At 39.4% G+C, this 13,487-nt stretch overlaps 2 protein-coding genes across 2 annotated transcripts; one reads left to right on the forward strand and one right to left on the reverse strand.

Annotated features, from left to right (window-relative positions):
• Positions 1-470: 470 nt before the first annotated feature.
• On the reverse strand, positions 471-13,190 carry LOC134650140 (uncharacterized). Its single transcript, XM_063504997.1, has 8 exons — positions 13,141-13,190; positions 12,275-12,533; positions 11,924-12,031; positions 10,690-10,894; positions 3,481-3,727; positions 3,094-3,292; positions 1,724-1,879; positions 471-530 (listed from the first exon to the last, which is right to left on the reverse strand). Exons 1-8 carry the CDS (start codon positions 13,188-13,190, stop codon positions 471-473), a joined length of 1,284 nt encoding a protein of 427 aa, XP_063361067.1.
• LOC134650128 (uncharacterized) lies at positions 4,647-10,221 on the forward strand. Its single transcript, XM_063504968.1, has 2 exons — positions 4,647-4,847; positions 4,944-10,221. Exon 2 carries the CDS (start codon positions 5,069-5,071, stop codon positions 10,115-10,117), a length of 5,049 nt encoding a protein of 1,682 aa, XP_063361038.1. The 5' UTR covers positions 4,647-4,847; positions 4,944-5,068; the 3' UTR covers positions 10,118-10,221.
• Positions 13,191-13,487: the final 297 nt, after the last annotated feature.

A 13,487-nucleotide genomic window follows, 5' to 3' on the forward strand; every position in this document is an offset into this window, starting at 1 on the left:
ATTTTTTATTTTGGGTACAAGGTATAGCATTAAAACGTGATTTACTTATGTTGATACATAATCTCAAATATAAATTTTACACTACAATTTTACGTATTTATTCAGGAATAAAGCCATAAGACATAATAATAATTTACAAATATAAACATAAATACTTTCTTTCAGTAAAAAGTAGAATGGAATGACCCTGTAATTAAAGCTGAACACGGGATGTTATTTTAGTTTGAAATCTTCTTTTTATTCAAATGAAAAATACTATAGGACAGGTACGTAGGTATTAGGTACTCGTGTTGCACTAAAAATAAGAAACCGTGGAAATATGGTGAAAGCAATGAAGTATAAGAGATAAATATATGCCCAATTTTATAACCTTTCTTGGTTTCCCCCATAAGTGTGGTCGATAAAGGCTTTGGAATGTGTAAAATGTGTTAGCAAATGATTTCCCCTCCCCGCCGCCGCTCCTGCCAGATTCATCGTTCTTTAGCTAAAGCCTTCAGCACCATGTAAAACGAGAACGTAGTTTTCAGAACCTGGAACACAATCCTAGTTAAGTAAGATAATATTAAGGGTAGGGTACTTCTTACACATCAAGTTATAATATATAAAAGAGTAAACATTGTTTCGTTTTTTAAATAAAAATATATTTTAGCTGTATTTTCCATTTCTAATCTTTTATTGATATAAATAATAATGTGTAAAAATGGTGACGCTTAAATCAGTGTTAGTATCTAAATTTTGAACAATTCAACTAAAGAACTACCCGTAAGTTTACGTTCTGACGCGAACTCTGCACTCTTAGATCTACCTAGCTACATGGAAGACCCGAGTCAAGGTCGCTGACATGTTACTCGAGTGACACAGTTAAAACAACAGATTTATTTACATATATTAGTTAATAGTTATTTGTTTTTCAAGGGGGACAAGCTCGTGCTAATATTGATACCGTGCATGCGAAATATTTCAAATATGAACCACGTAGCGTAGCGAGTGGTTCGAAAAATGGAATCTTGAGCGTTGCGAGGGTTTCAAATCACGAAAATTTGCCACCGAGTGAAACACAACATATTTTACCACACAAAGACAAGGAAAATACTAACTGTAAAGTATCAAACAAAATCAAAGATAGGTAATCGATTCAAAATTAATGTTATTATAGTATTTTATGCAACCGTTGTTTAAATGTCTATGGTTCACTCATTTGTCAGAGATGACATTTAAAATAAGGTTGGCAATATTTTTATAGCCTATTTCATACAATATTTTTAAATGGTCATTACACGGAAGTATCGAAAAGTGGACAAAAAGATAATGCGTGTAGGTATGCACAAATGCGATTTTAGGGAATAGACTAAAGACTTGTCTTGACAACTATAAGGTAGGGTTTTAAAGATGTGTGCACGACCCTTTATATATATGACAAATAAAAGTACGGGAGTAGAAAAAATATTTATCATTTAAAAGTCAATTATATAAGCAAACATAAGAAAACAACTTAAAATTTGCATTTGATTACTTTGCTTCACATGTGAATAAAATTCAACTATTTTATCAGTATTGGAACAATCAAGAGAGCCTTTACCAGCTGGTGTGGTGAAAAGTCTTTTAATTATATAGTAAGCAGGCTGAATACAATTATTTTCGTCTTCTCCATCTTCTATCAGGCCTTCAAAGACGAGGCCCAGCAGAGAGATACAGAGAGACTAATAGAGGGGAGCAGCCTTACCGCGGACATAGTGTTGACTCCCACCGGTACCATCTTAGCAGCCTTCAGGCTGACGGGCCTCTGGATTTTGTGCATCAAGAACATCACCGTTTTTCGGTTGCGCTTGTCCATCTGTTCCCATGGTGTGGCATATACGGCGTCGATTAGCTGCTCGCTCTGAAAATAAATATAAGTACGACCCGTAATCACGAAACAATTTTTGGGTCTCCCATGAAAACATCGAATACCTATCTGATCAATGTGTGAAGGAGCAAAGATTTTTTTTGCGAATTTGAGGCTAGTCCCATTGTTAATAAAGTTGCTCAGTATGATCTATTATATTCAGGTATTGACCTCCTAAAATTTACTTTTAAAAATGTCCCAGGGATACTTATAGTTTGAAGTACTCTAGTTAATGTTGTTGTTTTTTAGGGTTCCGTAGCCAAATGGCAAAAAACGGAACCCTTATGGATTTGTCATGTCTGTCTGTCTGTCCGTCTGTCTGTCCGTCCGTATGTCACAGCCACTTTTTTCCGAAACTATAAGAACTATACTGTTGAAAGTTGATCAAGTAGATGTATTCTCTGAACCGCATTAAGATTTTCACACAAAAATAGAAAAAATAAACAATTAATTTTGGGGGTTCCCCATACTTAGAACTGAAACTCAAAAATTTTTTTTTCATCATACCCATACGTGTGGGATATCTATGGATAGGTCTTCAAAAATGATATTGAGGTTTCTAATATCATTTTCTAAACTGAATAGTTTGCGCGAGAGACACTTCCAAAGTGGTAAAATGTGTCCCCCCCCCTGTAACTTCTAAAATAAGAGAATGATAAAACTAATAAAAATATATGATGTACCTACATTACCATGCAAACTTCCACCGAAAATTGGTATGAACGAGATCTAGTTAGTTTTTTTTAATAAGTCTTAAATCCCCTAAATACGGAACCCTTCATGGGCGAGTCCGACTCGCACTTGGCCGCTTCTTTTTAAATCTAATATTTGGTTTAATTTGTTTTTTTTTGTTTCTCCCGACAAAAGTAGATTAATGGGGTCATTTGATCTGACAACCCTAATGCGACCTCTTTCATAGTTTGAAATGTTATACCTACCTACTTCTGGTTTATATTCCTTGTACGTTAGCCGCGGAAGCTGAAGAAGATGGTTGGATTCCGCTTGATCACGTTCTTTAGTAGGAATATGACATCTATTACAGTTTATAATGTACCTATATATACCTATACCTATAATGTATAAACGTGACTCTGGTGTGAATAAGTACTTGAAAACACAAATTTATTTATTCCCTATATTCAGTTTTAATGTAGTTTAAGTATGTAATATTTTATAGGAGTATGGGTATTTATTTAGTATTCAAGTACCTTAGTATTCAATATTTCGAATAGTATAGAGACTTGAATTAGCTGCTGATGCATCCCAATGGTCAAGGGGCCATATTTGACCAGGGTTTCCGCCGTGAGTGACGACACCTCCAACAGCAACACGCAGGTGACGAACTGCATGAACAGGTAGAACGTGAACAGGTACTCGCTGAATGCATCTGTGCACCTGTCCACGAATCTGTAAATAAATGGCTCCTTTATCCTATTTACCTGCACATATTATATTTATAGGTATGTGTATCTACTATAGATATCTATCACTCAAATCTCAAACTGGGCGGTGGGCACATGGTAATTTTACATACCTAGTGTAACCTAGTCACAGAGCATAAAAATTAAATTAATTAAGGTAAATAAGTAGCTTACTTTATAATCAAGTTGTGATGGATGATAATTTCCTTCAACAATAATCGGATTTGATTATTTTCTTCTTTAGAATACATGCCACTTCTAGCATTTTCTGGCAGCGGAATATTTAACAAGTTATGTCTCAAAATTTTAAGGTGGCCCCAGATTTGGAATACCATCAAACAAATCAGAAGGTCGAACACGAATAGGCCAATAGTAGCGATGTAAGATGTGACACAGTTAAACGTGAATAATATCCAGTAACCTGTAGGTACGAACAGAAGCTACATATATTAGTGGTTCTTTTAAAGGTTATTCATATACCTAATCCTAATAGGTCTGAACAACTGCACTCAAAATTTGCATTGATTACTTCACCTCACATGTGGATAAAGATAAAATGCGGGTGGGTGACATTAGGTTTCGTCGGCAATTGATAACAGGTAGTGTTGGAACGAAACGCAAGGCTTCAACGGGGGCTGCGGCGAGACGGGGGCGACCTCTGGCTATAAGATTCGATCTAGCGACTGTGACAATGCAATTTTGAACTTGTAACAAGCAACCGATTTTTCTATTTTTTTTTATATGTACTTGTAGCGGCAGAATACAGTACATTTCTATTTTTAAACAATTTTTTTATTCTGCCTGGTCCTTCTCCAATCCTCAACATGGTCTTCGATGCCAGATAATTATTTGAATCAGCGAGCTTCGAGATATTAAGGACCAAGGACCGCCATTACGGCTGAGAAAAAGAAGAAACGCATTGTGTGGCATATTTCCTGCGCATCCAACATACCGGCTTTCCAGTGAGGAGTGCAGCTTGAAACATCCCGAGGCGGCTATATCTTCATCCATCAGCTACGAAGTGGTCAACTGTTCTACCATTATTCCGGAAAACTACAATCCGACGACGTCGATAAGGAGTGAACAGGTTAAGAGGAGCTAAAAGTGAGTCCGTTCCTTAATATCTCTCAATCATTTACGTAAGAATCATTAATAGCTAATTTTCAACAATATTCCTCTATTTGACACAATTTAGAAAGAAACTTATACTTAAAAACAATATATTAGGCCTTTAAACAATAACCGTAACCTATTTAAAACTACTATACAAATAAATCATACTTTAAAACACAAATCAATCTCAATTACATAATAGCATAATAAGTGCATCGTCCGAGCGCTGATACCTAAACGTTTTTTTGCCATATCTAACGGTACGCCCGGTCGACATAGGTACTTATCGCCATAACTCAGCCGGCTTGCTTATAGTAAACAACATCGGAGTAATTAACATTAAATTCGTAAGAAAGTGTTTTAGTTTACGTTCTCAGTTCATTGTGCTGGTGTTGTTGGTGGAACAGAGTGTTTATAGTGCTAAGAAGGTAAATACTTAGTGCAATTTAAGATGAATGAAGCCTTGATTAAAGAGTTAGTTAAAAAGAGGGGCCATATTAAGTCGCGATTAACTAAATTTTCAGGTTATATACGCGAGTTAGCCGAAAAAGCATTGTGTGCGGCTCAGGTGACGGAACTGCAACTTCGGATTGCTAAATTAGAATGTGTTTACAACACGTATGACGAGATTCAAACCAAGTTGGAGTATATGGTCGAGGATGACGAGGCCCAGTTGGACGAGAGGTCTGATTTCGAGGATTTGTACTACTCGTCAGTCGCGGCGGCCAAGGAATTGGTAAACATGCATACCAAGGTCGCGCCTAGCGATGGGGGTTCCGACAACAATACACGGCGTCATCCACATGTAAAATGTAAGTTACCTACCATTTCTTTACCCAAATTTGGAGGCTCGTATGATACATGGCTTGAGTTTCGCGACACATTTGATAGTTTGATAAATAATGACGACTCCATCGATGATGTAAACAAGTTTCATTATTTGAGGGCTTCATTAGAAGGCAGTGCCGCGGTAATTGTACAATCATTGGCATTGTCTAGTAGTAACTATAAAATAGCTTGGCAATTATTATGCGACAGATACAATAATAAGCGGTTATTAGTGAATAATCATATTAAGGCCATATTTAATATAACCCCAATTACCAAGGAGTCATCAACAGCTATTCGGCATCTTATTGACACGATATGTAAAAATATACGTGCGTTAGCGACCCTTGATGAACCAACCACCCATTGGGACACATTATTAGTGTATATAATATGTCAAAAACTTGACAATGTTACTAGACGAGAGTGGGAGGAGTTTGTGCCTAGTTGCGAAACAATTACTTTCGATGCTATCATACATTTCCTCAGCGATCGTGCGGATCTATTGGAAACCATGGCGATGGAGGGCCCCGGGCGTCGCGCGTCCTGGCCGCTCGCCGCCGGCGCCGGCGCTGCCCCCGCGGCGCACGCGCGCTCCGCCGTACGACGGGTAAAGGAAAAATGTTTCGTAGGACTAGATGAACGTCAAACCGACACTGTGAGTAGCCCACTTTTTACATATGAATGTCCGTTATGTAAGCGTGGTCATTGGTTATTTGAGTGCCCCGACTTTCTCGCGTTATCTAATAAAGAACGTGCAGATAAGGTTCAAGGGATGAAAGTATGTTTGAATTGCTTAAAACCCGGGCACATAGCGAAGTATTGTAGGCGTGGTCCGTGCAAGTCGTGTTCATTACGTCATAACTCGCTTATACACGTGGATAGGTTGCCGTCGAAGGCTCCAGTAGCAATGCCGGCGATAGAAGTGACTCCCAGCAGTCCGAGCGAGCACGACGAGTCCGAACCGGAACCCGGCTGCAGTTCTAACAGCAGCGTCATGAGCGTTACGTTGCCGGCCCATCCTGCTTTGGAAGGTCAAGTCATACTGTCTACTGCGCTAGTAGAAGTACATGATCGCGACGGTAAACCACATATAGCACGCGCATTTTTGGACAACGGGTCTTCACCCAATTTTATTAGAGCTGACTTTTGCAAAAAACTTAACTTACCTATTAGGGAGGTAAATGCGTCTTTAACTGGTATTCAAAATATAAAGTCGAGCGTACATAAATTATGTGACGCAAGGTTTTCATCTTTGTTTGACAAAAGTTTTAGCATGAAAAGGTCATTTTACGTAGTTCCACAAGCTACATGCGACTTACCTTTGGAAAAGGTAAATGTATCAATGTTAGACATACCTGAACATTTAGTCTTGGCTGATCCTAAGTTCCACTCGCCGGCAGCTATCGATATTATTCTTGGCGCCGAGGTCTTTTGGGAATTGTTAGGCTACGATAGAATTAAATTGGGACGAAACAAGCCCACCGTTTATGAGACCAAGCTAGGTTGGGTAGTGTCTGGGCGTGATGCGCATAATCCTAACTCTAAAAACATTTGTTGCAATTTTGTTCAAATGAATAATCAAGATGACGAATTGACGCGTTTTTGGAAGTTAGACGAAGCAACAATAAAACCCGCGACGGCTTATTATACCAACGATGAACGGGCTTGCGAGGAACACTTTGTTAAAAATACCTCTCGGTTACCGGACGGTAGGTTTATGGTTAGGTATCCTTTAAAGCAGCCTGCATCTTCGTTGGGCGATTCTTACGAGCGGGCAAAACAATGTTTTCTGTCGTTAGAGCGCAGACTAGAACGGCAGCCGCAATTGAAGCCTATGTACAAAGATTTTATGAACGAATACGAGACTTTGGGAGACATGTCCAAGGTTACTTCCAATGAGATAGTAGGAAACTTTTTGCCTTTTCACGGCGTGTTACGGCTTTCTAGCCTCACGACAAAGCTCCGGGTCGTGTTCAATGCTAGTGCGCGCACGTCTACCGGAGTAACGCTGAACGACATTCAGTATGTAGGACCTACTATTCAGGACGATCTCATAGCTATCTTGTTACGTTTTAGGCAATACCGCTTTGTGTACACGGCTGACGTGGAAAAAATGTATAGGAGGATAGTCGTGCACCCTGACGATAGGTATTTGCAACAAATCATTTGGCGCAATGATCCATCTGAACCTCTGTGCATATATAAATTAAATACGGTCACTTACGGTACGGCCAGTGCTCCGTTCTTAGCTGTTAGGTGCCTTAAACAGTTATCACTGGACTGCTCGGACCCTCGACTCACTGAAATTATTGCCCATGACTTTTACATGGATGACTTTTTGTCCGGGTCTGACACTGAGCAAGAAGCCACCAGCATTATAACTCAGGTCAGTGCAGTACTTAAAAGTGCTGGTATGAATTTACGCAAGTGGCGTTCAAATGAAGCTAGGCTCATAAATGAACATAGTGACGATTCTAGAAATCTAAATCTAGGCAACTTGGACGAAAGTAAGACGCTAGGGCTAGGTTGGAAAAGTGGAGCCGATGTCTTGTATTTCACTATCGACTTAGGAAAAATCCCTGAAAAGTTAACCAAGCGGTTTATCCTCTCCACGATAGCAAAAATATTTGACCCTCTAGGTCTTTTATCGCCGGTTGTCATTCAGGGTAAAATCCTACTTCAGCTTCTATGGCTTTCGCGAGTTTCTTGGGATGATGAAGTGCCTCAAGAGATTTCCCAAAAGTGGCATAGTATAACAAAGTCTTTACCGGAGTTAAACCACTTATGCATTCCTCGTAGTGTCGTAGGAATCCACGCGTCGCGAGTGGAATTCCATATTTTTACGGATGCGTCTCAATCTGCGTACGGAGCTTGTTTGTACGTACGCACTATCACTAACACAGGAGTAATAGTTACTCGGTTACTCATGGCAAAAAGTAGGGTAGCTCCACTTCGGCCGGTAACTATTCCCCGAATGGAATTATGCGGAGCTTTGATCGGAGCACAGCTTTACCAAAAAGCACTAACATCACTTCGCATGAAAGCAGACGGTTGTACATTTTGGACCGATTCCATGATCGTGTTAGGATGGCTTAGAATGCTACCAAACCAACTCAAGGTATTCGTACGAAATCGCGTAGCTGATATACTCGAAATTACTGGCGGTTGGCCTTGGCGACACGTACCTACTAAGGACAATCCAGCTGATCTGGTTTCACGCGGACTCGATGCGGGTTCAATTGCTTCGGCTGATATTTGGTGGAATGGTCCAGCATTCCTATGTAATGATGAAGAGGACTGGCCCAAAAATCACCACGCGAGCAGGGATAGTGATGAAGTTAACGCTGAGGTAATCGTTGCTAACGTAGCGTGCGAAGCTACACTATCCCCTCTATCAGAATTGAATCTTACGAAATATTCCAATTTTAGCAAACTCAAGCGAGTTACCGCTTACGTTCTACGGTTTATCAATAATGCGCGACCGGGTAGTGTCAGAAATTCGGGATTTCTTAACACTAAAGAACTTCAGGCGGCTATGAATACTTTAGTAAAATTATCGCAAATAGAATCATTTTACTCATATGATGATGTTAAAAATAAAACTTTACTCAAACCCAAAGACCCGCTTACAAAACTGAATCCTTTCGTGGATTCTGAAGGACTTATGCGTGTAGGCGGACGACTTCGAAACGGGCCTTTTAACTTCGACAAAAAGCATCCAGCTATCTTGCCGAAAGGGCATTTTATAACGGTGACATACTTCAATTCCGTTCACATCATTTTGTTACACGCGGGACCTCAAGCCATGCTAGCGTACGTAAAGTCTACTTATTGGCCAATCGGTGGTCGTACCCAAGCTAGGTCAACGTATTACAAATGCGTCCTGTGCACTCGTATGCGCGGTGCAACTATAGCGCCACTCATGGGCAACTTACCCTCACCGCGAGTAACGCCAGGCTTTCCTTTCGAGGTGGTTGGCGTAGATTATGCCGGTCCTATACTGGCTGCGTCTCGAAAGGGTCGTGGTAGTCAAACTATAAAGGTATACATCGTGATCTTTGTTTGTTTTAAAACGAAATGTGTACACCTTGAACTATGTACTGACTTGTCTGCAGAAGGTTACATGGCGGCATTGAAGCGATTCGTTAGTCGCCGCGGCTTACCTTCTGACATATACTCCGACAATGGAACCCAGTTTGTCGGGGCATACAATGATTTAAAGAGATTTCTTGCCAGTCATGCGAAGACGTTATCTGAGTCTGCAGCCAATGACGGCATTAGGTTCCACTTTATTCCACCATATTCACCACACTTTGGCGGTTTGTGGGAAGCCGGGGTGAAATCTACTAAACACCATTTAGTTAGAGTCTTAGGTAACTGTCATTTAACGTTTGAAGAGATTTATTGCGCACTGTGTCAAATAGAGGCAATTTTAAATTCCAGGCCTCTTACTCCTTTAACCAGCGATCCTTCTGATCTGCTACCACTTACTCCAGGCCATTTTTTAATCGGACGACCACTCACAGCTCTTCCGACTCCCTGTCTGACAGAGATTCCTCCTTTGAGACTTACACGGTACCAGAGGATCGAACAGTTGAGGCAACACTACTGGGTTCGCTGGTATAAAGAATATGTTTCTGAGCTTCAGGAGCGAACCAAATGGAGGCAAGCCAAGGGTCAACTTTCAACTGATACCATGGTCGTCATCAAAGAAGACAACCTGCCTCCAATGAAATGGAAGCTCGGCAGAATCGTTAGCGTCATCCCTGGATCTGATGGCATCAATCGCGTGGCCGACATCCGGACGTCGTCTGGGATCATCCGTCGTGCGTTCAGCAAAATATGTCCACTACCAGTCGAAAAGTAAATCTTCAGTTGAAAGACCAAGCTTTCAACGTGGGCGGGCATGTTGGAACGAAACGCAAGGCTTCAACGGGGGCTGCGGCGAGACGGGGGCGACCTCTGGCTATAAGATTCGATCTAGCGACTGTGACAATGCAATTTTGAACTTGTAACAAGCAACCGATTTTTCTATTTTTTTTTATATGTACTTGTAGCGGCAGAATACAGTACATTTCTATTTTTAAACAATTTTTTTATTCTGCCTGGTCCTTCTCCAATCCTCAACAGGTAGATATGTAAATATCTATTGTAAATGAAATCTATTATTAATTAAATACCTAAATAGAATTGCCATGTTTTTTTGGAAAAGCATAAGGAAGGAATCTAGTTAAAGTATTTTGGTAATACATTTGGGTAAAAAAATAGATATAGTGCATTGGGGTAAATGCGAAGGCGGGTTAATTTCGAAACTGGCAAATATCTTCTAAACTAGAAACACTTCATACTTTAGCAACACTTACTTCGCATTTACCCCGATGCACCCTATCATCAATATTATATTTTAAAACGGCATAGGTATTTACTGAAACTGCAAACCTTTTAAAGTTGTATAATAATAATCAGGCAGGTAGAAATACTCGGCTTGTTCAAACGTGCTGTTCTCCGGTCGGTTCTTACCAAACATGCCGTTGCTATAGTTGTTGTACCACGGCATGAACATGAATAACACACAACCGCTGGCCATTTGACATATCACGTACAATGTGAACATTCCTGATATTATATGAATCTGCGTGTTTATCTAAAAATTAGGTTTAAATGCTTTCATTTAGAGTCAAATTCCATAGTAGCATAGAGAAATATATTAAGACAAGAGTGCTCATTCCATACATCAGTTCAGACTATTAATTTCAGTGTCTACATCTAGCATCGAGTAGCGGAACTATCAGTACTGCTACTTGACAATAGATGTACTTAGCACCGACCGGAAAGTCTTATCTCAACAGCATAAGACTTTCCGGTCCGTGCTACATCTATTGTCAAGTAGCAGTACTGATAGTTCCGCTACTCGATACCGCATAAAATCGATGCGGATTTAATGCGGATGCGGATGTGGAACAGGTTGGTACAGGAACGTCTTAGCATCGGCTTAAGTGCTAGACTGCTAGGTAATTTAGTCATTAGCTAAAAAAACCTACTTATTAGAAATTAGCAGTCAAGCGTGCGTGGGACTTAATGTACGGATCCCTTGGAACGCGAGCCCGACTCGCACTTGGCCGGTTTTTTAATAAAAATTACTAAAATGTAATAGTTGACGTTTTTATGTACCTATCTTGACATCCGCATCCGCGGATGTCAAAAAATCGGCATCCGCAACATCCCTGGTATGGAGTGTGCACTCTATGTATTTTTTTCTCTATGACATAGGTAGGTATGTGGCTTTCCATCAGAGATGGGTGCCCCGTTAGGCATGGAACACCGAATGTAATGTCATAAATTTAAAATTTAAGTTGAACTTAGAAATAAAATAACCAATAAACTAATAAAAAGAACTACATGATAATCAACAACAAAATCTTTTATTAGTAAAACCTAATGAAATATAAAAATTAACATAACATTAGATAAATTAAACGACTATTTATAATATACCGATGTGGCTACCACCAGTTTGGCACTGACATTAAACGCTATCAAGAACGTAACTTATTTTCGATGCATCTCGCTCGTACTCGCATGTTAGTGCGAGCGAGATGTATCTTAGAAAGTAAATAACGTAGAGTTAACGTATATTTGACACTGTCAGTGACTCATGGTACCGGGTACTTACCTTAGCAGCATAGTCTGATCGATTCTTGAAATAAAACAGGTGAAATTCAAGTAAATAATCCTTAATTGCTTCTTGGTACTTTTTAGTCTGAGTCAACGATAATCTTATCTAGAAAAAACATAAAAAGTCTCTTAACTTTTGCACCAGTAAATACCTACATAAATAATTTTTATGATAACTGGGATAATGGGACAATCTTACACACATTTATCATCCTAGTCCCACAGTATAAGTTCAATAAGGCTAATGCAACAGCTTTTCATTTCATAAGTGTACCCGACAAACCTGCCTTTAGTTTCGAAATTCGATCATATAGAAATACCACACGTCACACACATCTTAGGTACTTACTATACACAAAATATGGAAAACCATGCATAAAAATATGTGTCCTGAAACGAAAAACGATATATCCTCTCCGTATTTTTTCAAGTAGAGAGCGCCAAGAACTATCATAGTGGTAAATACAGCAATTATCGAGAGATTATATAACGCTAGTACAGCGTGGAGTGTGTTCCGACCGAACTGTTTGTGTGGCCACGACCCTACGGTGCTCATCATCCACTGTACTTGGAGAATGTACTTGAAGTTTAGAGGCGAGTCGTCGTCACTGGAAACATAACAGAACAGTTACAGATAAACAACCCTTGTAAGAATGGGCTCCAAGTAAGAAGTGAAACACAGGAGTGGCGAGTAAATACTATAATTTATTGATTAAAAACTAGTATATATATAAACCTAGGGAATTTAGGTTACACGTGTTTAGGCGGAGAGACTTACACGTGGAAGGTGTCCAGTAGCTTGACCTAAATTCCATACCTTATGTAGAGGAGAATCATCTTACATGACTCTCCGTATATGGATACATTCCTAACCTAATATGGAGGGGAGTCATATTACATGCCTCATGCCTCTCCTTATATGTACTACAATAATAATATATCATGTTTCCTATACCTAATACATTCCACCCTAAATGTACGATAGGTACCTAAATGGACTTTAAATCTTAATTTTCTTGCTAGACTTTTACAGGCGCTATCAACCGTACTTTTACAAGCGCATCCAAACCTAATGTTTTTTTAGAAAGTTTTAGTAAAGTTAATTTTATAATTTCCACAGAGAAGACGCCTGTTTTCTGGAACGTTGTTGACCCACCGTCGAATACTTAAGTAGGTATACTTATAATAGTTATAGGTACTTATTATTTAACTTACCCATCAGCGAACCTCTTCTTCAACATTTCAAAAACTCGCTTTAAAGCCATGACTCAATCATTTAATATTAATGAAATTTTAATTTATTTTTTGTACCTATATTAAATATCAATAACTATAACAATCGTCATCGTCATTTGCTCATGACGGTCGATTGGCATTGTTTTTTATGAGGTACCTACATAAGGCGAGCGAATAAACTAAAAGCTACAATAGACTGAGAGCTAGGTCCGGAAAATTATACATGATAGCGAGACGAGAACAACGAAATTTAAGTAACCGCTCATTTCCTATACCTACTATCCTTGCTACAGAAACTCTTGACATTGCTATACATATATTATACT

The sequence above is a fragment of the Cydia amplana genome, chromosome 8, assembly GCF_948474715.1.
Source record: "Cydia amplana chromosome 8, ilCydAmpl1.1, whole genome shotgun sequence".
NCBI lineage: Eukaryota > Metazoa > Arthropoda > Insecta > Lepidoptera > Tortricidae > Cydia > Cydia amplana.